The following is a 23,471-nucleotide window of genomic DNA, read 5'->3' as shown; positions in this document are numbered from 1 at the left end:
CCCGGCTCCCTGCGGCTAATGAGCAATCCTTCTCTGAGCCCAGGGGTGCCCGTAGTGGGTGAGGGGAAAGTCATAGTCTGGGAGGGCTTGGACGGGGACGGAATAATTACAAGGCGGTCATGAGGGTCGGGCTGTCACCGATCTGATTTCTCCTCCTTCCCCCATACGCTTGTGCATACAACAGGAGCACGCGAAATGCGGAACTTGCAGAAAACACCAGAACCAGCAGAAGGTGACATGCGAGGTTTGTTTACTTGGGGATTGAAAGGCTGAGGGTCCACGGGCTAATGTGATGGAGCAGCACGGGCGAGCAAGAGAGTAAATACCAATCCCGCCAAGGGAGAAAGGAGGTCCGAAAGGCCCCGGGACCGCATCTCCCAGCAGCCTCAGCGCCTGACAGGGCACTTCCGGCCTCTCCGCCCTCCTACGAGGAGGCGGGGCCAAGGGCGGGACGGGAGCCGTGCCGGGAAGTTTGGGCGCGCCGCCGGCGCCAGGGCGCGTGACGTTCTTCCTGTGCGCCGCCTAGCGTCTAGGTCGCGCCGGTTCTTCAGCCTCAGAGCCGTGAAGGTGACAGCGGGAGCTGACCGGCTTGGCCCCCGCGATGCTGGCGGCACGGCGGCTGCTCGGCGGGTCGCTCCCCGCACGGGTGTCTGTGCGATTCAGCGGCGATACGGTGAGGCCTGACCTGGCTCGGGCCAGGGGTGCTCACGGGCCGGCTCTCGCTGCCGCGCCTGTGCGCGCCTCATCCCTTGGGTCTGTAGTGCCTTCTGGAGAACATTCACATCTCCCCAGCCCGGCAGGAAGGTTGCCGATCCGGCTTGGGTGTAGAAGGGGAACGGGTCCAAACGGGAGGCTGACTCACCCCCGCCCCCAGCCCTCCGGCACCTTGGCTTCCCTTATTTAACAGCCACGCGACTTAGCGGAAAAATTTTGCAGGTGGCAAAGCGTCCTTGTCTCATTCCTTTCCCGCCACAGCTTTGTAGGGCGTGAAGGGGCCACTGACCCATTTTACAGATGCAGACGATAGCTTTGGAGAGGGCCGTGCGCCTCCTCATTCTTCGTTCAGCGCTCCGATCCCCGTATTGGCTTTTAAGGGGTTGGGTGTCTGGAAGCCAGGTCCCCTTAGCCCTCAGCTGGGGTGCTCCTCACTGGGTCACGTGGAATTCCAGACCCATCTCTCCTCAACAGTTTTATCCCGAGCGGGTCTCCCTCCGTCATCTTGTGTCCCAGCCGCAGTGAGGCATTTCTTTTCCTTCAGAAAGTGCATTTTGTCGCCAGCAGAGTTTAGTAACACAGGGCTTTGGCCTAACCAAGTTTTGGTCCAGCAGCACAGCCAGACAAGTAAATGGACATAGCATCACACTGGGCTCAGGGGAGTAGTATGTGCTGTGCACAGTTCAGGTGTGGGCTTTGGCCACGGACACACCTGAGCTTAGATTCCATCTGCTCCTTTGGGCTGTGTGCCTTTCACAAGCTCATTTTGCTCTGAGCTTCAGTTTCCTCTTCTGTAAAATGGAGGAAATCATTCCTGTCTCAAGGTCTTGAGGATGAAATGGGGTCTTGGATATAGAAAACTGAGTTTCGTGCCTGCTAACAGGAAGTGCTTACTAAGTGGTGATGGCAGCTATGATGCTACGAAGGGTTCTGAGGCTTGGGCCCCTGCCCTCCTCCCAGCCCAGCCCTCTCTAATCAGGGGGACTCAAAACTCTGTACCTTCTGGCCTGGCCCCTCATGACCCCAGAGCTCTGCTGGGCCTGCTGACCCTCTGTGTCCCCAGACAGCACCCAAGAAAACCTCATTTGGCTCGCTGAAGGATGAAGACCGGATCTTCACCAACCTGTATGGCCGCCATGACTGGAGGTGAGATGGTGCCCTTAGGCTGGTGGTTCCCGAGGCAGGGCCTCCCCCTTACTGCCTTCCCCACTCTGTCCAGGCTGAAAGGTGCCCAGAGTCGAGGTGACTGGTACAAGACAAAGGAGATTCTGCTGAAGGGGCCTGACTGGATCCTGGGTGAGGTCAAGACGTCGGGCTTGCGGGGCCGTGGAGGTGCTGGCTTCCCAACTGGCCTTAAATGGAGCTTCATGAATAAGCCCTCAGATGGCAGGTGTGTGTAGGCAGGCAGAACTGGGGTTGCAGGAGAGACCTTGGGGGTGGCTGTGGCTTACATGGGCCTTTGGGCTGTTTCCTTGGAAACTAAGAGTGAATGAAGTGGGAAAACATAACCAGAGCTCAAGTAGGTGGGATTCAGTTCTCTCTGGTCTCCCTCAGGGGAGACTTGAGGGGTAGCAGAATCAACACAAAACTTGGACTCAGTCAGACTTAACTGATCAATTCCTAGCTCTGCCTTTTAATCATACAGCTTTGGGCAGCCTCCGACCCTTTCTGAATCTCAGTTTTCTGTTCTGTAAATGGATATTATATTGTGCAGGGATGAAAGAATGTTCGTACAGCTTTTGGCCTGCACTTTGGTTGGCACATAGAAAGCAAAGGCTAAATGTCAGCTATTTTGCCTCCTTTTGGCTCCAGAGATATGGTGGAGGTTCATGGAATGCTCTTTGTGACCAAAAGCAGATTTGGGCTCTTGGGAAAGCACTAGGAGAGACATTTGGACGGAACAAAGATTTTTCCTGTGGTCATAGCCACCCAAACACAGAATAGGCAGTGAGCTCCCTGTCATCGGTGGTGAGCAAGCAGAGCCCCTGGGAACATGTCAGGAGGACAAAGAGGGATTGGCTGTCAGAGGAGGCTTCCCTGGGTGGAGTGGGGTGGCACGTGGTTGAAGGCCCAACCCTGGTGGCCCTGTAGCCTGACTGACCTGCTGGCCCCCACAGGCCCAAGTATCTGGTGGTGAACGCGGATGAGGGGGAGCCGGGCACCTGCAAGGACCGGGAGATCATGCGCCACGATCCCCACAAGCTGGTGGAAGGCTGCCTAGTGGGGGGCCGGGCCATGGGTGCCCGCGCCGCCTACATCTACGTCCGCGGGGAATTCTACAATGAGGCCTCCAATCTGCAGGTGGGCAGAGGTGGGGCGTCAACAGAGGAGAAGGCGCTCAGTGTGCACTACATGCCCCAGGCCTAGGCAGAGTTGTTCTTGGGTTTTAACTCCTGATCTGTCTGGGGTTGCACTGGGAGAGCGGTGATCACTCCTGTATGCCTTGTGTCCTGAATGGGACGTGGCCCCCAATGCCTCCGTCTCTTTCTCTATGTTCCAGAGCTTCAACTTGGGCTCCATGACTCTTTCCAGGGCTCCATGACTCCTGGGGCAGGGATAGGCTGGAGAACTCCCATATGGACATTTTTCCTGAAGGGTCAAGGGGTCATTTCAGTAATTCTCAGCTCAGTGACGCCTGTAGTAATTGGTCCAGAGCCAAAGCCTCACCTTTCTATTAGGCTGCTACACAACAGTGATGAAGGATGTGGGAATAATAACCTGGCACATGGTAGCATTATGCGTAAGTGTTATTATTATTATTATTATTATTACATATTTTAAAATAAGCCTCCAGGGTCTTTTCCTCTAGTCAGAAGCAGTACTCGCTCATTATGAAGATAGGAAACCACACACACACAAAAGGAAACTCTCCCACAGATCTACCACCTGGAGAAACTACTAGCTGAAATTTTCATTATTTTCTTAAAGTCTTTAAAAATACATATAGGACTTCCCTGGTGGTGCAGTGGTTGAGAGTCCGCCTGCCGGTGCAGGGGACACGGGTTCGTGCCCCGGTCTGGGAAGATCCCACATGCCGCGGAGCGGCTGGGCCCGTGAGCCATGGCCGCTGAGCCTGCGCGTCCGGAGCCTGTGCTCCGCCACGAGAGAGGCCACAACAGTGAGAGGCCCGCGTACCGCAAAAACAAACAAACAAACAAAAATATATAGTTGGAGAATTTGTTAAATGTTATTACAGAAGTAGCACATCATCGTAAAAATCCCCACCCCCCTCCCAGAGCGTCCTCTGCTTGTGTCCAAAGGGAGCTTTTGCTCTGGACTTTGGTGATGGGCTCACTGGGCCAGTGCCCCTCCCTCCCACACAGTGTTCCTGGGCCCTTGGGGACCGTGTCCTCACACCCCTGTCCCACAGGTAGCCGTCCGAGAGGCCTACGAGGCTGGTCTGATTGGCAAGAATGCCTGCGGCTCCGGCTACGATTTGGACGTGTTTGTGGTGCGCGGGGCTGGGGCCTACATCTGCGGGGAGGAGACAGCGCTCATCGAGTCCATCGAGGGCAAGCAGGGCAAGCCCCGCCTAAAGCCTCCCTTCCCTGCAGACGTGGGTAAGACTTGGCACCTGGCCCGATCCTGGGCCTTGTCCTGTGTCCTGTGGAGTCCGGGATCTGGTTTCAGGTCCCCACTGGTCATTCTTAGGGAATTTCTGAGTCCCTTCTGCACTGGGCGCCTGACACAGAGAGCAGGGTGGGAACAACACAGAGGCTCCACCAGTGCCACCTGCAGTCCCTCATCCTGCCTCAACTCCCACGTCAGATACCCAAGTCCTCTCCAACCCTCCGGGAACTCGGGGCAGGATGGTGAAAAGGCAGCAGAGCTCCTGCTGGAATCTGGGGTCCAGTGGGGGACGAGAATGACAAAGGGGTGAAAGCCAGGCTCTCTGCCACTGGAGCAGGACCCTGGACATACCCCATTGCCAGGAAACCCGCCACAACCTGTCTGCACCCACTGGAAGCCACCGATTTCTCATCCCATTTCCCCCACAGGAGTGTTCGGCTGCCCTACAACCGTGGCCAACGTGGAGACAGTGGCTGTGTCCCCTACCATCTGCCGCCGCGGGGGTGCGTGGTTTGCCAGCTTTGGCCGCGAACGCAACTCAGGCACCAAGCTGTTCAACATCTCTGGCCATGTCAACCACCCTTGCACAGTGGAGGAGGAGATGTCTATACCGCTGAAGGAACTGATTGAAAAGCACGCCGGTGAGGCCTGGGGCCAGCCAGCAGGGTGGGAGAGCCTCAGGAGCTGGGGCTGGGGCTAGCAGAGGTCCTGGGCTCAGGGCTAGGCAGGTGTGCCAGCCCCAGCCCTGACCATCCATCCTTTTGGGGACTGACTACTGACTGGGGCCCCAGGGGGTGTCACGGGTGGCTGGGACAACCTCCTTGCTGTGATTCCTGGCGGCTCGTCCACCCCACTGATCCCCAAGTCCGTGTGTGAGACGGTGCTGATGGACTTCGACGCGCTGGTACAGGCGCAGACAGGCCTGGGCACGGCTGCCGTGATCGTCATGGACCGCTCGGTAAGGGCTGGCCCACGCTCCCCACCCAGTCCCTGCCTTACGCCAGCCTGGTTAGTAACCCTTCCGGGGCCTCTCGGAGAACAACTGCCAGCTCTTGGGTCCCAGTTCGTGTCACCTGAGATACAGTGAGGTGGGAGAGGCGGGGAGCAAGGCTTCTCTGGGGAACGCGCGTGGAGCCTGGGCAGGGCAGGATGCCCAGGGCGGGGGGAGGAGACAGGGTGCCGCTGGAATCAGGAGGGTGTGCCGCCGGGGGGGCGCTGAGGCTCGGGCCTTGGGGGCCTCCTCACTGTCCCTTGTCTCCCCAGACGGATATCGTGAAAGCCATCGCCCGCCTCATCGAGTTCTACAAGCACGAGAGCTGTGGCCAGTGCACCCCATGCCGCGAGGGTAAGCGCGCTGGGCAGGCTGGGGGCTTTCTCTGTGGCTCGCGCCAGGCCTGGGCCGGGCACTGGACCCTGAATAAACAGCTGCTGCTTCCCAGCCTGCTGTGGCTGCTCTGAGCCCCACCCTCCCTGTGGCCCACACCCCTCGAGTTCCATCCCCCGCCCCCCCGGCTTAGGGAGATCATCAGGCCCTCTCTTGCTGCCACGGCTCAGGTGTGGACTGGATGAACAAGGTGATGGCCCGCTTTGTGAAGGGGGACGCCCGGCCGGCTGAGATCGACTCCCTGTGGGAGATCAGCAAGCAGATAGAGGGCCACACCATTTGTGCCCTGGGCGACGGAGCTGCCTGGCCCGTGCAGGTACTCGCTGCCCTGCTGCGTGGTGCCGGGGGTGGTGCTGAGAGCCCGGGCGTTGGGGGGTTTTCAGGCCCTGCTGCACCCAGCACCCTGACCCTCACCCCCAGGGCCTGATCCGACACTTCCGGCCGGCGCTCGAGGAGCGGATGCAACAGTTCGCCCAGCAGCACCAGGCCAGGCGAGCTGTTTCCTGAGCCCGCTGCGCTGGGCCGGCATCCATCTGCCTGGACGGCTGGACAATAAAGCAAGTGCTGCCCACTCGTTGCGTCTTCTCTGTGGCCTTGCTCTTCACTCTGCCTCTGCGGCCCATTATTCCTGGAGGCTTATTTCCCAGACAGAGGTGGAGGTCTGGGAGGGATAGGTCAGCACAAGTTCTCATTGTGAGTTTACACTTGGCCTCCTGTGCGTCAGTCTGTCGTAGACCATCCTGAGCATTGACCCCTCAGTGCAAGAAGCAGGGGTGGGGAGGGGGAAACTGGCCTGGGGTGCAGACCAGTGCAGGCCTCTGGAGGGTGGGAGCAAAGAGGACAGGGCCCAGTCTGCCCTGTGAGGCGATGGGCAGGGAAAGAACCGGCTGTCCGGTCTGGTTTGGAGGAGAGGTTTATTCTTGCTTCATGATTTGGCAGTGGGGTGAGTTTGAAAGGGGGGAAGGAAGGAAGCAATTGACTAGGGGTGGACATGGTGGGTGAGGCAGCCCCAGGTCCTCGCAGCTCCATGGAGGCGGCCGCGGGTCAGTCTGGGGGACGGGCAGTGAGCAGGGCCAGGCCGGGTGCCCCCGCTAGTCGCTGAGCTGGAGGGGCACGCCGTCCAGCGGGTGCCACGGCTCCAGCTGGTGGTCACTGCGGCCCAGCCATTCGCGCCAGTGCTGCTGGCGCTCCCTGCTGGCCTGGCTACTCAGCTCACCCTGCCTGGGTTGAGGGACAGGTCAGGAGCCGTATGGGAGTCCATTGGGCCCACCCCCCAGCTCCCCGACATTCCCACTCACCAGTGAAGTCGTCAGCTGTGCCCAGGTCATAATCCCATACAGACACCAGCAGTGTCTTCTGCGCCAGCTCCTCCCGTGGGCCTGCGCAGAATTCCTGCAGGGAAGGGGGCAGAAAGGCAGGAGGGAGGCGGCCTTGGGTCCTTCACAGCCTCAGAAACAGACTCAGACAGGTGAATGGCTCAGGGTAGCTGGGGCCTGTGCTCTCGGAGGTGGGATGTTGACCCCCTCCTCCCACCCCCAGCAGCCAGGACTGCCTCCCCCCAGCCCTGGCCTACCTCGTTGAACTCAGGGTTCAGGGTCTTCTTCCGAACACTGGTCTTATATTTCGAGTTCTTCCCTCCATTTGGATGCAGGTAACTGATCGGGAAGAACAGGGTCAGCTTAGGTGTGGCCCTGGAGAGGTGAGCCCCAGAGCGGCTCTGAGGAACCCTCACTGTCCACCTGTCCACCCCTGTTCACACTCACAGGCCGACGAAGGGGTCTGAGTAGCCGTTGGCGTCCATGGGGGCGAGGTGGGCACAGCGCAGCACACCCACCAGCGGGCTGCCCCGCTGAGAGCTGTAGCCCAGCGGCAGCAGGAGGCGCCCACGCTCCTCCCCGGCTACCTCAGCCTCCACCTCCTTGGGCAGGGGGTAGGCTTGGGGTCAGCTCCTGTGTGGCCCGCCGCCCAGCCACCCACAAGTGCTGGCCTGGACATGAGAATGCAAACCAGCTGCAGAGAAGTCAGGGGCCAGTGGTTTGATTTCATGATTCAATTTACAAAAACAGTCACTGGCTTAGTGCCCTGGAAGGAAACTTCCAGGTCAGCTCTATCCTTCGGGGCCTGAGAAGGGGACGGGCTTGCCCAGGCCACGTGACTGGCCAGTTCAGGGCATCTTTGTCGTGGAGGGGAAGGGAACTGATGTCCCTAAGGGCCACAAACATGCTAGGAGCTTCCTAGGTGGCCTGCCATTAGGTACCCGTCACCACCCTCCCGCAGGGTAAGCCTGCTGCCACAGAAGCAGCTCCAAGAGGCTGTTCTCTACCCAGGGACATACAGGTCTGTTCAGCCACAAAGCCCACCCTCCTCACACCCCACAGCCCAAGCGGCCAGATTCTGAACGTCCTTTGCCACACTCGGCCCCTGTTGCTTCCAAAGGACTTGGGAGGATGCCTTGGAGAGAATGTGCTTCTCCCACACTTAACGAGGGATTTGATTTGCCGAAAGCCCAGCCACCTTGCTGGCGTTCAGCTCTCAGTAACGGAGTGCTCCATGAGCCAAGGGGCTGTTGTGCGGGGTCTGGGCCAGGAAGTGCTCGTGGCAGGTCCCTGCCCGACCCGGTAGGGCTCCGCAGCTTCACCTTGACTGACTGACAGTCGCAGCAACATGCGGCTCCACTAGGGGGCGGGGCAGCAGCACCTGGCCCTCCAGCCCCAGAGGCGCTGTGGAGGGCCCTGCCTCAGCCTTGCAGGTGCCGGGGGGCCTGCTGGGCTGCAGGGGTTCTGCCCAGGTCTTTGGTTTCCTATTGCAAATCCCCTGCGGTCACCATCACTGCCTCCTGCCAAGGGCCTGTGTCTATGGCTACCAGCCCCAGGAGTGTGGTACCCACACTGCCTCGGGCAGATCTAGCAGCCGTGCAGCCCCACCATATCCATTCTCTCCCAGACCTTGACCTGCCCTCCCAGCTCAGGCCAGGGACAAATCCCACTGGCTCCAGCCTCTGCCCCAAGCTGGCCTGTGTCTCTGCCCCCTGAGGGCTTGTGCCAGTGCCCCACAGCTCCCCTGAGCTGCCCTGGCAGGGGAAGTCTGCCCAGCCCCTGGGGCCTGGCTGTTCCCTGAGACTGAGCGCTCACAGGGCCGGTGAGCGAGATGGCCTCAGATTCTCCAAGCCTGCCTGGGCCTGGACCCCTGTCCAGCCCACATCAGTCCCTGCCTGACACACTTCAGCCTGGGCCACCCCAGACCTGGCCCCCCAGCCCTCACTGGGTCCCGCTGTCCCACCCACCTCCTCATACAGAGACATGCCACATGCTGTGTCCAGGCTCTTGGGCCTCTTGGTCTGAAAGAGCAGAGAGCCCGGTCCCCTTGGCTGGACACTGCCCAGGTCTCCCTCCCTGCATGCCCCACCCTGTGCACCAGCCCACTCACCAGCCTCCGCCTCTCCAGACACACATCGAAGATCCTGGCTTGGTTGGGCACCAGCTTCCCCAAGGGCACCTGCAGCTCCCCCAGGGGAGGTGCCCGCTGCCTGCCGCCATTGCCGCAGCCGTGGGTCCTCCCAGACGCACAGCCTGGTGGCCACGCAGGTCGGACCTGGCCAGGCAAGCCCTCACCCCCACCTCGGCCCTGCCCCCTTGTGGCCCAGGCCCTATCCTCACCGCAGGGTGTTGCGCTGGGCGTCCTGGAGGGTGAAGCCATGAGTGTCTCCTCCCAGACAGGCCCCCTTGTGCCCCAAACCGTGCGTGTCCGCGGCTGGCTGGCCTGGGGGCCGAGCAGGGAGGGTCAGAGCCTTGTCGGGCCCCAGGGCCCCAGCCTGGTCCCCCTCCCTCATATAGCCTCTAGTTGCACATCCCAGCAACGGGGGGCTCCCTGTCTGAGGTCGAGGCCTTGGGGAAGAGGGGCATGGCAGGCCAGGTGGGTGCTTCAGGCTGGGTGTGCGGCCAAGGGACAGCAGTAGGGGCCTGTGTCTCGCCCTCACCTTGCTGGCCCCGGGCAGCAGGTTAGCTTTGACATAGGTGTCCATTGAGCCCGAGGCCGGTGGCTTGAGGCCCTGGGAAGAGACAGTGGATGTGGGACAGGCCCAGGGCCCACACCTGGGACCCAGGGATGCCGCCCCATCCTCACCTTGGCACGGTGAGCTGTGCAGCGCAGGGTGCTATTGTCCGTGTCAAAAAGAAGCGTGAACTCGAGGGTGCCGAGGATGGCTAAGGGCAGGTGGCTGGCAGGTCAGCTTCTACATCAACCTCCGCCCCGGCACCATGCCTCCTGCCCTGCCCCTCCCCCGGTCGGAAGCCTGGGATTCCCCAGACCCCATCCTGGCTGGGCTGAGCCCAGAGGGTCCCCCTTGTCCCCCGCGCCCACTCACTGCTGTTGTCCGAGTCTCCCTCTGGCTCTGGGTCCGGCTGCGACTGGGATGCAGAGCGGATGGTGGGGGTCACTGGAGGGTGTAGGTCCCGGGTGCACGGGGTGGGCTCAGCAAAGGCGTAGAAGTGTGGGAAGTAGTGGGAAATGAGGTGGATGGGCCGGATGAGGCCCGGGCTCACGTCAGTAGCCATGTGTTCCTGCACGCTCCCCTGCCCCCGGCCCGCCGTGCCCGCCATGGGGGCCCGGACATGGAGGGGGCACTCAGAGGAGCCCCTGACGACTGGAGATGAGGGCACCGCATCAGGCCAACCAGACAGGGCGAGGAGGCATCACTGAGGGTGTTGGCGGGGGGCGGGGGAGCATCCTGGGCAGCAGCTGGGACCTGAGGACAGAGCGCAAGGTCAAGGCCGGCAGGGTGGGGGCCTCCAGCCTGGAGGGGGACCCCGTGGGCTGGCAGGTAGGCCGGCTGGGCTACTTACCGCTCTGAGAGCTCCTCCACCTGGTTTGAGTCGCTGCCGGTGCTGGGTGTGCGCCTGAGGGAGGTGACCCAGAGAGCCAGAGTGTGGCCCTGGGGACGGGGGAAGGGGTGGGGCTCAGAACGCTTCTCTGGGGCCCAGGAGACCAGCAGCTCCCTGCCCTCCACCCCAAGGGCCCCTTCCCTGGTGCTGGGGCCCAGCCTCCCTCCTTCTCCCCCAACCCCTCCCCAATTTACACACAGCCGGAGAGTTAGTTTTACCGCCATCACGTGGCCCTGCTCCCAGGTGAGGCTGGAGGGCCAGAGGGGACACAAGGGGTATGAGGGGCAGTGGGAGGAGAGTGTGGGGAGGAAGGGGTGGGTGAGACAGAGGGGCTGGGGGAGAGCGTGTGGGGAGGCGTGGGGGAAGGGGGAGGGGTGTGGAGGGCAGGCTGCGGGGGAGGGAGATGGGCAGGCGGGAAGGGCTCTGCGGAGACGGGGTGGGGGTGCCGCCGCAACCTGGTCCCCTTGGAGCTCAAGCTTCTTAACACCTGAATCCGATCACTTCGGCACCTCTCTCCCCCTCTGCCAGCCTGGAATAAAATCCTAACCCATCGCTGAGGCTTGTCCCCTTGGCCGCTCACTGGGGCCCCCTGAGTGCTGGGCCCCTCCCCCCACGTCCCCATGGCCCCTCTCGGTTTCCTAAAACATCCCAAGCTGTGTGCACATGCTGCTCCTTGTGCCCCGACTTTCCTCCCTTGCCCTTTGACCTGGCCTGCTCCTGCTTACCTATGGTCTCAAGGTCACTCTCTGCAGGGGAACGTGGCTGCCTTTACCTGCTCAACCTTCCCTGTCTTTTCCCAGGGGTCCTTTGGGGGCCACCCCTTCGCTACTCTCACTCTAGGAGGTTCACCCTGCTCCCCAGGCCTGTGCCCCAGACCCTGCCAATCAATGAATTCCAAATCCAGCAGCCACGTGACAGGTTCAGGGAAGAGCATGTGACCCGAAGCAGGCCAATAAAGTACAATTCTGGGATAGACTGGCCCAGAAAGAGAAGCTGTTTTCTGTTGATGGGATGCTGGTACCGTGCCATCCTAGAGCTGTTGCCCTCTCCTCACCTCTCACCCCTGTGGAGTAGAGAATGCTCCTGAGAGTGAAGCCAATACAGTGGAAAGCACAGAAAGAAGAGAGTCCCTGAGCTCCTGGATCCAGCTATGCCTGAAGCTGATCTATCTCTGGCGTTTGTAATCACCATTCCTCCTTTGGCAAAGTCAGCTAGTGGGTGGAGTTTTCTATCACTTGTCCTGCCTAATACTGCCCAGTCCACCATGTCAAGGTTAGACTGCCCACCCCTTCAACTCTCTCACAGAGATTTACATGATTGATATATAATCCCATTACATATCTGTGAGTAATTAATGTCCACTCACATGATTATCTGTGTGACCTGGTCTAAGATCTCCCACAGACTGAGCACCCACAGAGGGCAGAGTAGCATCTGGCTGGTGCACAGATGGGACCCCAGCATAGCAGCTGGCACATGGTGGGAGCTTGGCATGTTAGAGGTTTGCAGTAGCATGCAGGGCTCCTTTCTGGATGCCTACTGCCCAGCACATGGTCAGCCAGGCACGGAAGGTGGAACAGGAGCTCGTACAGTGTAGTGGCTAGGAGTTTGGTCTCTGGAGTCAGAGAGGGCCTGGTTCAAATCCCAAACTGGGGTGACCTTGGGCAAGGTGTCTACCCTCCCTGAGCCTCAGTCTCACCAGCCAGGGACAGCGTTGGCCCCATCTCACAGGGTTGTGGTGAGAGTGAAATGAGAAAAAAGACTCCAGGCACCTGGCACACAGTGAGTGGGCACAGCAAGTAACAGTGTGATTATCCATAGGCACCCCCGCCAGGAGGCCAGCTGTCCCATGGGGTCTGCCCAAGGTCAGGGCTCCAGTGAAGAAGGTGCAGTCGCCACGGAGTTGGCAAAGGCTCTTTATTCAGTCCTGGAGAGGAGCTGGCATGGCAAGACAAAGGCAGGGGCTGCTCAGGGCCAGGTCATCAGCCCCTGGGCAGCTCAGGGCTGGCCAGGCAGGGCTGGTAGACACCAGGTGCCAGCAGCTGCAGGGTGAACTCAGTGATGACGGCTGTGAGCCCCCAGATCCGGTGTGGCCCGTGTAGGAAGACAGGCAGTGTGTAGCGGAAGTGGCCACCATGGCAGAAGTGGGTATAGCCCTGGTTCTGTTCCTGCAGCAGATGGGCCAGGGGCAGTGCAAACACTTCATCCACCTGTGGGCAGGAGGCAGCGAGAGGGTAGACAGAGCACTGGCCACTGCAGCCTCCGCCCATCCGGAGGACCCAGACTCCACCCCTAGCATCTCCCCACTCACCTCATCGGGGTTGGGCCTGAGGCTCTGGGGATCCAGTGGGCCCACGCCGGCCAGCACCGGCACCACAGTAGCCTTTTGCTGAGGCAGGAGGAGGGCAGGCAGTCAGGGGAGGCAGGCCCTCGACGGGACTTTGGGGCTGGGGCAGGGAGCCTGAGAGGAAGACTCCAGGGGCCTTTAGCAGTGTAGGCCAGGTCCACCCGGCCCCTGCCCTTGGACTTGCTCCAGCCACGCTGACTGACTCAGGCACCCCAAACACACTAGACCCATTCAGGCCTCTGGGCCTTCGCTTTTCCTTACTTTTACTACCCTAAAATCCCCCAGTGGTCATTCAGTCCCTGCCTACCCTGCAAAGCCCTCCCCAACCTTTGCCCACCAAGCAGAGCAGAGCTGATTCACCCTGGAGCCACCTCCACCCCCGGACCTGAGCCTCAGTATCCCTCGAGAAAGGGGATAAAATACCCCTGGCCCCTTCCTGACGGGCTGTGTGAGGATGGAACACAACTGTCAGGCAGGTGTCCCCACTGCACTCCGTGACTGCCACAGTCCACGACCACCCTCCTTGTCCCTGGGGTCCCTGCTCCTAGCCCAGGGCAAGCAGAGGGGCTGAATGGGGCAAGGGCCGGTGGTGGTTTCAGGGCCTGGCGGGCTTACCTGGTCGTGCACGGGCCTCAGGACACCCCACACGTGGGCCTCAGGCACAACCAGGCCCACCTCCTCGCGGGTCTCCCTCAGGGCCGTGTGCACCACGTCGCGGTCAGCGGGGTCACACTTGCCACCTGGGAAACTGAACAGGCACAGGGAGCCTGGTTCTTGGGCTGCTGGGGCCGTGGAAGGGTGGGGGTGGAGGCTGTGGCAGTGACCCACCTAAATAGCGTCTCCGCCCCTAGTTTGCAGAGAGGGCTAGGCAAGCCACACGACCTCTCCAGGCCCGGTTTACTTCCCTGAACAACGGGAGTAAGGGAGAGAGGCCCTGGGGCTCAGATATGCAAACTCTGCTTATGGTGGTCCCAGAGGCGCTGACATTGACCCTAGGGTGTCCCCAATTCCCGCCGGGGGCGGGGCCAGGGCGGGAAGCCAGGTAGCCCCGCCCCGCACGCTTCCTAGGCTCGGGGACACGAATCTCCCAGTAGTCGCCGGAAGGGGGCGGAGTCCTGCCTTTCTGGAGGGGGACACAGATCTGAGCGAGGTGTCGAGCGATCCGCTCGGCGCCCGGGCAGGACCACCTGCGGCGCCAGATTCGGGGCGGAGGGACGTGGGTTGCTGACTCCCGCCATAGCCCTCTGCCGGACGGTCTCTCAGACCCAGACCCATTCTACAGAGGCGGAAACCGAGGCTCGGAAAGTCTAAGTGCCTTGCCCACGACCCTGCGGTCTCCGGGTTCAGCGGCCTCTTCCTAGAAGGGAGAGGAGTTCCCGGCCGGTGTACCTGACGTCACCCTTGTGCCTCCCGGGCAGGCGGCTGGACCGCAGCGTGTAGAGCAGCGCCGGGACCCCGCGCACAGAGCACAGCGGCACGAGAACCGCGGCCGCCGCAGGTCGCGCGCGGAGCCGGGCCGTGGCCCCCGCCAGCAACCGCCGGCAGCGCCGCTCGCCCTCCGCCGACAGGCAGTCGGGCAGCATGTCCGGCCCAGAGCGGCCGGGAAACCGAGGTCACCGGGCGGCGAGAGGGAAGGGGCAGAGCGCACACTACAGGGTGTCTCGGGAATCTGGGGGGCGGGCCGTGGGAGGAGTCTGCCCGCAGGGTGGGGCTCCGTAGCGGCACCGGCCTTGCCCAAGGGGCGGGGCCCGATTGAGGGGCGGGGCCCAGGCCGGGAAGGGGCCTCTCCGCAGTTGTGGGGCGTGGCCAGAAGGGGCGTCACTAGATAGCCTGGACTTCCGGTAGAGGGGCGGGCCTGGGGCGGAGCTGGCGTGGATGGTCTGGAGAGTGTCCCTCACGAATGCCTAGAGCAGCTGGGGTCGCGCCTGGCCCGGCGACCGGGCTCGGCCGTGCTGACCGCGGGGTTCGCGAGTCGGGATGTCTGGCTGTTGAGGCCCCGCCGGGACCCGCGTTTCTCCGCGCCCGCGGGGGTCCGGGACCTCAAAGGAAGTGCTCCAGGATGTTCGGAGTCGGCGTTTAGGGGGTCTACGGGGCAGAGACGCCTGGGGCCGCGGGAGGAGTGCCCGGCCCTCCCCACCCTCCGGGCCCTCTCTCCTGGTTCCACTGGGTGGCACGCGCCGCGCCCTCTCGCTCCAAGGGTCCCACTCCAGTCCCCGGCCTTCTCCCTGCTTTTCCCGCCGCCGCCGGGAGCTCGTCTCTCCTCCCGACCCTCGTCCTCTGCAATTTCTACTCTTATAGGTATTGGTTTAAATGTCACTTTCTCTAGAAGCTCTCCTACCTGGAGTGTTGATCGGATTCTCAAACTCCTCCCGCCACCCTCACCTTGATCCCTGTGATCACTGCCTGTGGTGGTGTGCACCCCTCGGCCAGACTCTGGCCCCTCGAGGACCACACACCTCAGCCTCGCACTTAGCACCTAAACGTGGAATGGCAGGTGTCCAATGTTTTGCTTCGACTTTGAGCGGGTGCTTCCCTGAGCTGCAGTTTCAGTCCTCATCTGGGCACACAAGGCAGAGGGCAGGAACGCAGCCTCCTTCACAGCCCTGCCACTCAGCATGTGTCGCCACCTTTACCATCACTCTGTGCTCCCAGGGACGCCAGCAGCAGTGGGCAGAGCTTTGCGATGTCTGCAGCCCAGACTCTGGGGTGTGGGCGTTCCTGAGGCCCTCTGCCTTGGCCTCCGAGGACAGAAGTGCAGCTGACCACCCATTCCAAACAGTTTAATGTTGCAGGGAAGAGAGAGGTAAAGCAGGATTTGGAGGACTCACCTCCAAGGCAGAAGGGGGCAGGTTGGGAGGTAGGGGCTCTGGTTCCAAGCCTGACACCATCCCAGCTTTGCTGGAACTCTGGGCAGGTAGCTTTCCTCTCTGGCTTCCACCTGCCCTGCTCTCCTTGTGAGGGGAGGATGTCTCTGCAGAGGTGAGGCTGAAGAGGCGGGGCTCCAGGGTAAGAAGACTCTGTCCACAGGGCCCTACCATCACTGCGGGTCCTGGCCAGGCCCCAGGCACACTGCAGTGCGGGAGAGGAGCCCCAGCCCAGCTGGGAAGGGGAGGCCCCCCTGATCCCTGTCAGCCTGGATATTGGGTAGGGGGTATGGTGTCAGTCGGGCCCTTGGGATTCGGAGGGGGCTTGAGGCTCCAGGGTACAGGCCCTGGTAGGTGAGGGGCTGGTGGGTGGCTGAGGCCAGCAGAGCCTCATGGGGAGCCAGCAGCTGATGGTGGAGCCTGGCAGGGATCCTGGAGGTGAAGGCTGGAGCTTTGTTGGGGTCTGAGGGAGGAAATGGTGTGAGTGGGCCCCAGACCTCCCCTCACACCTTCAGCCTTCCTTCCCCCTTCCCTGCCCCTCCCACCCCAAGTTGCCCGCCGCTTAGCCTTTGCGCTTGCTCTTCCCTCTGCCTGGAATTTCTTCCCCACCTTCTCCCTCTGTCCAAACCCTTCCCAGTCCTCCAAGGCCCAGCTCGGGAACCACCTCCTCCAGGAAGTCTCCCCGACCCCCCTGCCCCTGCTCTCAGCACCTTGTCCCGGCCCTGTTCTCTCTGCCGTGGGTCCCAAATTGTCTCAGAAATCTCCGCCTCCCCCTCTCTGTCCACAGAGATGCCCAGGGAGCTTGCTGAGCATGCTGAAGCCCCTTCCTGGGGGCCCCGTGGCCCTGTCCACTATGCAGGCTCTGGTCCCACTGTGTCTGTGGGCCTGGGGCCTGACCTTTCTCCTGCTCTGTGAAGCCCTTCAGCAGGCAGGGGCAGAGGCTGCTGCGACTCCGGGTCGGGACGCTGAGCAGGGGCCGTGGAGATATAGGCCTGAAGGTGGGGCAAGCAGGAATGGGACAGGGGGTCAAGACGGAGAACGCAGGCCAAGGGTCATGGTCAGAGTCAGACAGTGGGACCCAGGACAAGCCAGTGGGCGTGACCCTGAAAGAAGGGTCGGAGGCCTTAGGAGATGCCTGGGGATAGGGATGGGGTGAGAGGGTGGGTTAGGGCAGCTGGGCGGGACTGTCAGGGGCCAGACGGTACCAGGAGTCCGGGTCACTGTCCCTAAAGCCCTTGGCAGAAGGGTTGCTGGCGATTTTCAGCTGGGTGATCTGCAAAGAAAGGGTAGTTATGGACCAGCCCTGAGCTGGGGAAAGGCTGCAGGCCCCAGGCTCAGCCACCCTCTCCTCCCTGGAGCACCCCGTCCCCAATCTGGAGGCCCTGGGACCTGGGCCCCCCAGCCCAGGAACCACAGAGCCAGTGGGCATGAAGGCAGGGGAAGGACTGTGGGTAGATGCCCACTGAGTCCGGGAAGGAGAGAAGGGCAGGGGTCTGTGTGCCTGTGGGGCCTAAGAGCCTGGCGCCTCAGTTTCCCCCCTGTGAGGTGGGCTGGCAGCTGCCTCACGAGCTGTGGCCTGACCCACCCGGCGGTTCTGATATGCCGTCACGGCCGTGAACTGGGTCTCCGTGAAGATGAAGGACTTGAAGTTCTGCGCATAGCGCTCACTGTCTTTGCGTGGGTCCACGAAGACCACGTGGAAGCGCGGCTGGTAGCGGTGCATGGGGCTGAGAATGATCTGCGGGGGGTGCGGAAAGGGTGGGGCAGCCGCAAACCCCCTCTGAGGCTGAAGCCCTTCTTCCAGGGCCCGCTGCCCCCATCTGATAGCAGCAGTGCCGGGTCTGAACTTGAGAGTCTGCAGTTCTGTATCAAAGGCCCCTTTGTCGGAGCATCCAGGCTGCCTGGTGTCTCTCACTCCCACGCCCCAGCTGTCTCGGAACTATCCGGGATCTGACCACCTTTCCCACCCCACTGGCTCCACCCCGCCCGGCCACCGTCATCTTTCTCCTGGATTTCCGCAGCTGCTTCCTGGCTGCACTCCCGTCACACAGCAGCCCCAGTGAGTCAGCTCAGAGCCCTCCTGTGGCTCCCGAGCTACACAGAGTGAAGACCAGAATCCTCTCCACAGCCAGCTGGCCCTGAAGTGCAGCGCTGGATGCCCCTAGGATCCCTTCCCCTCCCACTGCCCCTCTGAGCTCCACCCCAGCCAAACGGGAGTCTCCTCACAGCTTCCTCAACTCCCCAGCATTCTCCAGCCTCAGGGCCTTTGCACTTGCTGTTCCCTCTGCCTGCAACGGCTCCCCCTTCTACATGCACAGGCTCCCTCCTCCACTTCCATCAGACCCCTCTTCAAATAGCGCCTCAGCTGCTTCCTGAGCCCCCTGAACTCAACGGCCACCTCCTTCTCAGCCCCGCTCCCTGTTTCCTTTTTCTCCTGGCATTTATCACCCTTTTGCCATCTGGATTCTTTGCATACCATCTGCCTGGAGCCCCAGGAGGCGAGCCCCCGTGAGTGCAGGGATCTTTGTCTGTTTGACATGGTGTCAGTGGTGCCGGGTTCCTGCACCTACGTGGGCCTGGCCCACCCGCCTGGCAGTCTCTGCTCTCCGACCCCCGGCCAGGTGAACTTGGGCACCAAAGGCCCAGCCAGCCCTGGCTCGGGCTTCATCACAATCAGGCCCCAGTGTCCCCTGCCCTGGCCCAAGCCCTCCCCATTGTGGCCTGGGCCTCACGTGGCCGTTGTCGTCCAGCAGGTTGTTGGTCAGCTTGAGCTTGTCGAAGGACACAATCTGGCGCATCCACTGTGTGCCCTTGGCCGGCGAGTCGGGGTGGAAGTGCACGTGGCCAGGCGTGGTCGGGTCCGCCTTGCCCGCCACCAGCCAGGCTGAGCTATGGAAGGCATACCTGGGGACAGAGCAAGGTGGCGAGGGCGCCCTGACTGCAGCCCATGGCACCTCATCTGTTTCGCCCACCCGGAGCCAAGACTGGCAGGGCATCTCTCCTACTGCCCATGCACTGGCCCCGTCAGCACATGAAGAACCGGAGGCTCCAGAGTACTGTCTGGCCTGGGTTCACCGTGGCTGCATCTGCTGCCCTGGGCTAGCCCACCCTACCTGCCCAGGTGCGCCCACTGCTGTCCAGGATGGGCCACCCCCGACACTGCTCCAACTGGCCCCTGCCTCCCTCAGGGTGCTGGTGGGGGTCTACTTCCCTGACCAAGTGCCTGAGGTCTGAGCTGTGACCCCCAGCCAGGCCCGGACCTGTATCTCTTGTCATCCAAAGGCACGAAGTCCGTGAGCAGGGCGTAGTCAGCCAGCGTGTCCATGCCCAGGATCTTCACCTGGAAGGTGGGGAACATCCTCCTGCAGGAGGGGGTGCTCAGCAGCCCGACTGTGGTTCCGGCCTGCCCCCAGCTCCCGCCACCGCCCCCCTCCCCCCGCCACTGCTCATACCTGCCCGCCTTGGTGACCATCATCTCTGTGCCCAGCTGGTTGAATTCCTCCCACACAGCCTTCATCTCCAGCTGAACCATCACACCAGACACACGTGGGTTCTTAGGGCCCTGCTCTGTGGGCTCAGCCATGGCTTGGGCCCCTGTGGAGCTGGTGGAAGGGCCTGATGGTAACAGGGAGTCCAGCTGGGGCTCCCAGCTGGAGCTCGTCATGGGCAAAGGGTAGGTCTCCGAGGGGGCAAATACCCCGAGGCCAGCAGAGAGGAAGGCTGGAGAGAGAGGACGGAGCGTGGGCCCCTGTTCACCTCACCCACCCCCATTCCACCCAGCCAGCCTTCATCTTTCAGGCTGCACCTAGATGCCTCTTCTTCCAGGAAGCTCTCCCTGACTGCCAGGCCTGTTTTCCCACAGGATCCCCAACTCGGCATCACTTCATGAGGTAAATGCTCACTTAAAGCTCCTGGAGACCAGAGACAGGACCTGTCAGTCTCCCAAGGGAATCTTTGAGCCATCAAGAGGCTGAGTGGCCTTGAGCAAATTGTTTCACCTCCCGGAGCCTCAGTTTCCACATATGTCACAAACGGTTCTTAATATCTGCCTTATAGGGCTGATGTGAGGATTTGTGAGGACACGCACGAGCCTGGCACACAGTAGGCCCTTCATAAAGGACATCTGTTACGGATGACGCGACACATGGGGTCATGGGGGTGGGGGGTCTTTCTCAGCTCTGGGGAGACCTGGCTGCCTTGTGCTGCTTAAGGAATACTGAGCTGAAGGAGATCCCCGAATTACTACGAACAACTCTTACCCATCTCTGACCCCAAAAACTGGCCCAAATCCTGCCTCCAGAAGCTGGTTCTAACATCTTTCTGCTCTGGCCTCCTCACTTTTTTCTAAGGAGCCTACTTTTTTTTTTTAATTAAACCTATTTTAATTAATTAATTTATTTTTGCTGTGTTGGGTCTTCGTTTCTGTGCGAGGGCTTTCTCTAGTTGTGGCAAGCGGGGGCCACTCTTCATCGCGGTGCGCGGGCCTCTCACTATCGCGGCCTCTCTTGTTGCGGAGCACAGGCTCCAGACGTGCAGGCTCAGTAGTTGTGGCTCACGGGCCTAGTTGCTCCGCGACGTGGGATCCGCCCAGATCAGGGCTCGAACCTGTGTCCCCTGCATTAGCAGGGAGATTCTCAACCACTGCGCCACCAGGGAAGCCCGGAGCCCACCTTTTGATCTGCAGTCCTGGCACAAGGCTTGGCCAAAAGCTTTGCCACAGCTCCACCCTTCTGATTTAAAAAAAAAATCCTAACTATTGATACAACAAGATACTACTTTACAGCCACAGGGATGGCTATTACCAAAATCCAAAACAATAACAAAAACAAGAAATGAAACATTACAAGTGTTGGCGAGGATGTGGAGAAATTGGAACTCTCGTGCATTGCTGGTGGAATCTAAAATGGTGTAAACCCTTTGGAAAACTGCTGACAGTCCTTCAAAATATTAAAGATAGAATTACCATAGGATCCAGCAGTTTCACTCCTAGGTATAAACCCAAAAGAATCCAGAGCAGGGACCTGAACAGATATGTGTACATCGGGGTTCATAGCAGCATTGTTCACAATAGCTAAAATGTGGAAGAAACCCTGGTGCCCATCGACAGATGAATGGATACACAGAATGTGTCTATACGGACAATGGAATATTATTCAGCCTTTAAAAGGAAGGAAATTGTGCCACAGGCTACAACGTGGATGATTCTTGAGGCTGTTACGCTAAGTGAAACAAGTCAGTCACAAAAATACTGTGTGATTCCACTCATGAGAGGTGCCTAAAGTAGTCAAATTCATAGAAAGTAGGATGGTGGTTGCTAGGGACAGGGGGAGGGGAAGGGGAGTTAATGTTTAATGGGGACAGAGTTTCAGTTTTGCAAGATGCACAAAGTTCTGGAGACGGATGGCGGTGGTGGTTGCACAACAGTATGAATGTACTTAATGCCGCTGAACACTTAAAGATGGTGAAAATGATCATTTTTTATGTTACATATATTTTAACACAATTACAATTTGAAAACTAGGAAAAATATCCTGAAAAACAAACTGTTAGTTTCTAGCAGCCCCATAAGGGGCTGAGGACCTGGTAAAACCATGAGATCCTCTGGGCAGAGGTAGAATTTTGGTGTTGGATGGATGGATGCATGGACGGATAGACAGATGGGTAGAGGGAGGTTCCTGGGATGGTATAGCGTGTGATGTGCTGGCCAGAGTCAGTGCACAGTAGGTGCCTGGTGAGAGTGTGGGGCTCCGGGCCCACGGCCCCATCCTTAGCAGCCCTGAGAGCCACGTGTGAGAAGTGGCACCTCACTAAAGCCCCTGGGAGTTCTGTAGTCTGGAGGTGGGTGGGTCTCACTGAGAGGGGCGTGAAGGGTGGATGGGCTAATGTCCCCTACCACCTAGACCAGGCCATCACATGGGCAACTGCCCGTCACCCAGCTGTCCTGCTGGAGCATGTACATCATCCAGGTAACCGATGCCAGCCCCCAGGGTCCGTGGTGATGTGTCCCAAGTCGGGGAGGCTCATGGGCCTGGGCCTGGGGGCTTCACAGGCTGGTTACTGGCTTTCAAGTCTTCTACAAGCCTACACCCTGCCCATCCCAGTCAATGTGCCACCCCTGAGCACCCCCAATAACTCTGGGCAGGGGCCTGTCCTCTGCCCAGCTCCTCTAAAAGCCAGCACTTCTTGGGGTCAGGAGTTGACAGTTTCCCACCGGCAAGAAGTCAGGTTTGGAGGGGAAGTTAGAGGCTCCTTGTCCAGCCCCCCCACCAACCTTGATCCTCAAGGGGTGAGGCCCAGAGATGGGCGGGGCCAGGCCCAAGGTCACCCACGTCTGATAAGGCTTTCACCTCCCAGAAATGGCTGTGTCTCCCTGCCTGTCAGCACCCCTATATTTGCACTTGGGTGGCTGTGAGCCCATCGACACTGCCCTGGGGGATCTGAGGCCTCAGTCTGGGGTGCCCCTGCCCCATGCTCTTGCCCAGGCCCTGGGTCCAGTGGGTTTTCCTTGGTCCCCACGCCCAGTCCCTGCCCCCCACTCCACTCACCCCAGAGCCTGAGCCCACCCATGGGGCTCCCTTGGCTGCCCACCCCTTACCTGCCATGGGGACAGCCCGGACTTCCGGCTCCTGGAGAACGGCGGCTCAGCTGGGGTCCCTGCCTGTCCCGCCTGTGGTCAGTGTCTCCCGGTCTCCCGGTCCATTCAGCAGCACGGCTCAGCTCTCGGGCCCTCACTCAGTCCCCAGTCTCCTGGCAGGACTGGCCTTCCCTCCTCGATCGCCCAGGTCTTGGTTCTCCACCCAAGCCAGGCACCTAGTCTCTGCAGGCAGGACCCTGGCTCTGGGGTGTGCAGAGCCCCTTCTCCAAGCCACCCTCGCACTGGACTGTGCAAGGCACCTGGCTGGGCTGGTCCAGCTCCAGGCGCGATGCCGTGGGGGAGGAGGACAGGTGGGAAGGCTCTGACGTGGCAAAGCCTCCTCTCCCTCTCCCGATCCCCCCTCCCGACTTCCTCCCTTCCCCAGCTAGGAGCCCCCCAGCCATTCCTGATCAATGGGCCCAGGCACAAGGCAGGGGCCCATGTCGAGGACAGGCTGGGTGATCTTCAGGGGCCCTCGCCTGGTTGACTGGAGGAGCCGGGGCTGACAGGGCCTTGGGGAGGTCAGGGGGCTGTGGTGGTGGCAGGAGCATGGAGGGCTGAATGGCAGAGGCGAATCTCTCTCCCCAGGACCCAGACACCTGACCTGGGGCTGCTGGAGTGGAATCACCAGGGAGCTTGAGCAGGAAAGGCAAAGGGGCAGCAGCCGCAAGTACTAGCAGAGGCAGAGCCCCAGGACTGGATGGCAGGAAGCCAGGTCCTCCTGACCACTCGGCCTGATGAGCTATGCAACGCTGGCAAGACCCTGACATCTCCATGCCTCAGTTTTCCCAACTGAACTAAGTACATAATCGCTTCTGCCTGGGATGGGCTGGCCCAGCCTGGGGGGCAGTAAGCTGTCCCCATCCTGGTTGACGGTGCCTACACAGTCCCCACAGTGGGGGACACTGGCCCAGGTCAGAGGCCTCTGGGGCATGTCCTGACCAGACACCTTCCCCAGGTGGCCCCTGCCTGTCTGGGGCTGCGCATTCAGGGAACACACATCTCCAGTCAGGAAGGCAGAGGAGGGGGGTTCCCCGAAGCTGGTGTCTGCCATGTGGTGCAAGGAGGGTCATGGGGC

At 60.8% G+C, this 23,471-nt stretch overlaps 4 protein-coding genes across 4 annotated transcripts; 1 reads left to right on the top strand and 3 right to left on the bottom strand.

Moving 5' to 3' along the window:
• The first annotated feature begins 563 nt into the window (after nucleotides 1–563).
• On the top strand, nucleotides 564–6,239 carry NDUFV1 (NADH:ubiquinone oxidoreductase core subunit V1). Its single transcript, XM_079709207.1, has 10 exons — nucleotides 564–673; nucleotides 1,778–1,860; nucleotides 1,934–2,104; nucleotides 2,832–3,015; nucleotides 4,085–4,274; nucleotides 4,713–4,925; nucleotides 5,076–5,242; nucleotides 5,548–5,629; nucleotides 5,839–5,984; nucleotides 6,089–6,239. Exons 1-10 carry the CDS (start codon nucleotides 602–604, stop codon nucleotides 6,173–6,175), a joined length of 1,395 nt encoding a protein of 464 aa, XP_079565333.1. The 5' UTR covers nucleotides 564–601; the 3' UTR covers nucleotides 6,176–6,239.
• A 338-nt stretch (nucleotides 6,240–6,577) lies between these two features.
• LOC307055746 (double C2-like domain-containing protein gamma) lies at nucleotides 6,578–10,266 on the bottom strand (the record flags this gene model as incomplete). Its single annotated transcript, XM_079707946.1, is given in 12 exon segments — nucleotides 6,578–6,889; nucleotides 6,963–7,060; nucleotides 7,242–7,323; nucleotides 7,432–7,586; nucleotides 8,952–9,005; nucleotides 9,095–9,196; nucleotides 9,198–9,237; nucleotides 9,325–9,367; nucleotides 9,370–9,427; nucleotides 9,645–9,716; nucleotides 9,791–9,870; nucleotides 10,032–10,266. Coding segments are annotated over 12 exon segments (1,149 nt in total). The 3' UTR covers nucleotides 6,578–6,759.
• A 2,193-nt stretch (nucleotides 10,267–12,459) lies between these two features.
• Nucleotides 12,460–14,478, bottom strand: NUDT8 (nudix hydrolase 8; the record flags this gene model as incomplete). Its single annotated transcript, XM_079709097.1, has 4 exons — nucleotides 12,460–12,758; nucleotides 12,860–12,937; nucleotides 13,511–13,643; nucleotides 14,285–14,478. 4 exons carry the CDS (start codon nucleotides 14,476–14,478, stop codon nucleotides 12,531–12,533), a joined length of 633 nt encoding a protein of 210 aa, XP_079565223.1. The 3' UTR covers nucleotides 12,460–12,530.
• A 1,454-nt stretch (nucleotides 14,479–15,932) lies between these two features.
• TBX10 (T-box transcription factor 10) lies at nucleotides 15,933–23,447 on the bottom strand (the record flags this gene model as incomplete). The annotated part of the gene is given in 13 exon segments (XM_079707718.1): nucleotides 15,933–16,222; nucleotides 16,657–16,751; nucleotides 16,965–17,032; nucleotides 17,345–17,497; nucleotides 18,492–18,663; nucleotides 19,020–19,121; nucleotides 19,212–19,479; nucleotide 20,019; nucleotides 20,021–20,068; nucleotides 20,072–20,112; nucleotides 22,355–22,385; nucleotides 22,873–23,006; nucleotides 23,336–23,447. Coding segments are annotated over 13 exon segments (1,515 nt in total).
• Nucleotides 23,448–23,471: the final 24 nt, after the last annotated feature.

This window comes from Hyperoodon ampullatus (assembly GCF_949752795.1).
Source record: "Hyperoodon ampullatus genome assembly, chromosome: 7".
Classification (NCBI taxonomy): Eukaryota; Metazoa; Chordata; class Mammalia; order Artiodactyla; family Ziphiidae; genus Hyperoodon; species Hyperoodon ampullatus.
This window is presented reverse-complemented; position numbering and strand designations above follow the sequence as displayed.

What these genes read in the sequence shown, in the direction of transcription:
- NDUFV1 (XM_079709207.1), top strand. Translation starts at nt 602, where the DNA reads ATGCTGGCGGCACGGCGGCTGCTCGGCGGGTCGCTCCCCGCACGGGTG. An exon ending in TATGGCCGCCATGACTGGAG is followed by an intron (nt 1,861 to 1,933) that starts GTGAGATGGTGC and finishes CACTCTGTCCAG; the next exon opens with GCTGAAAGGTGCCCAGAGTC. An exon ending in ATGAGGCCTCCAATCTGCAG is followed by an intron (nt 3,016 to 4,084) that starts GTGGGCAGAGGT and finishes CCTGTCCCACAG; the next exon opens with GTAGCCGTCCGAGAGGCCTA.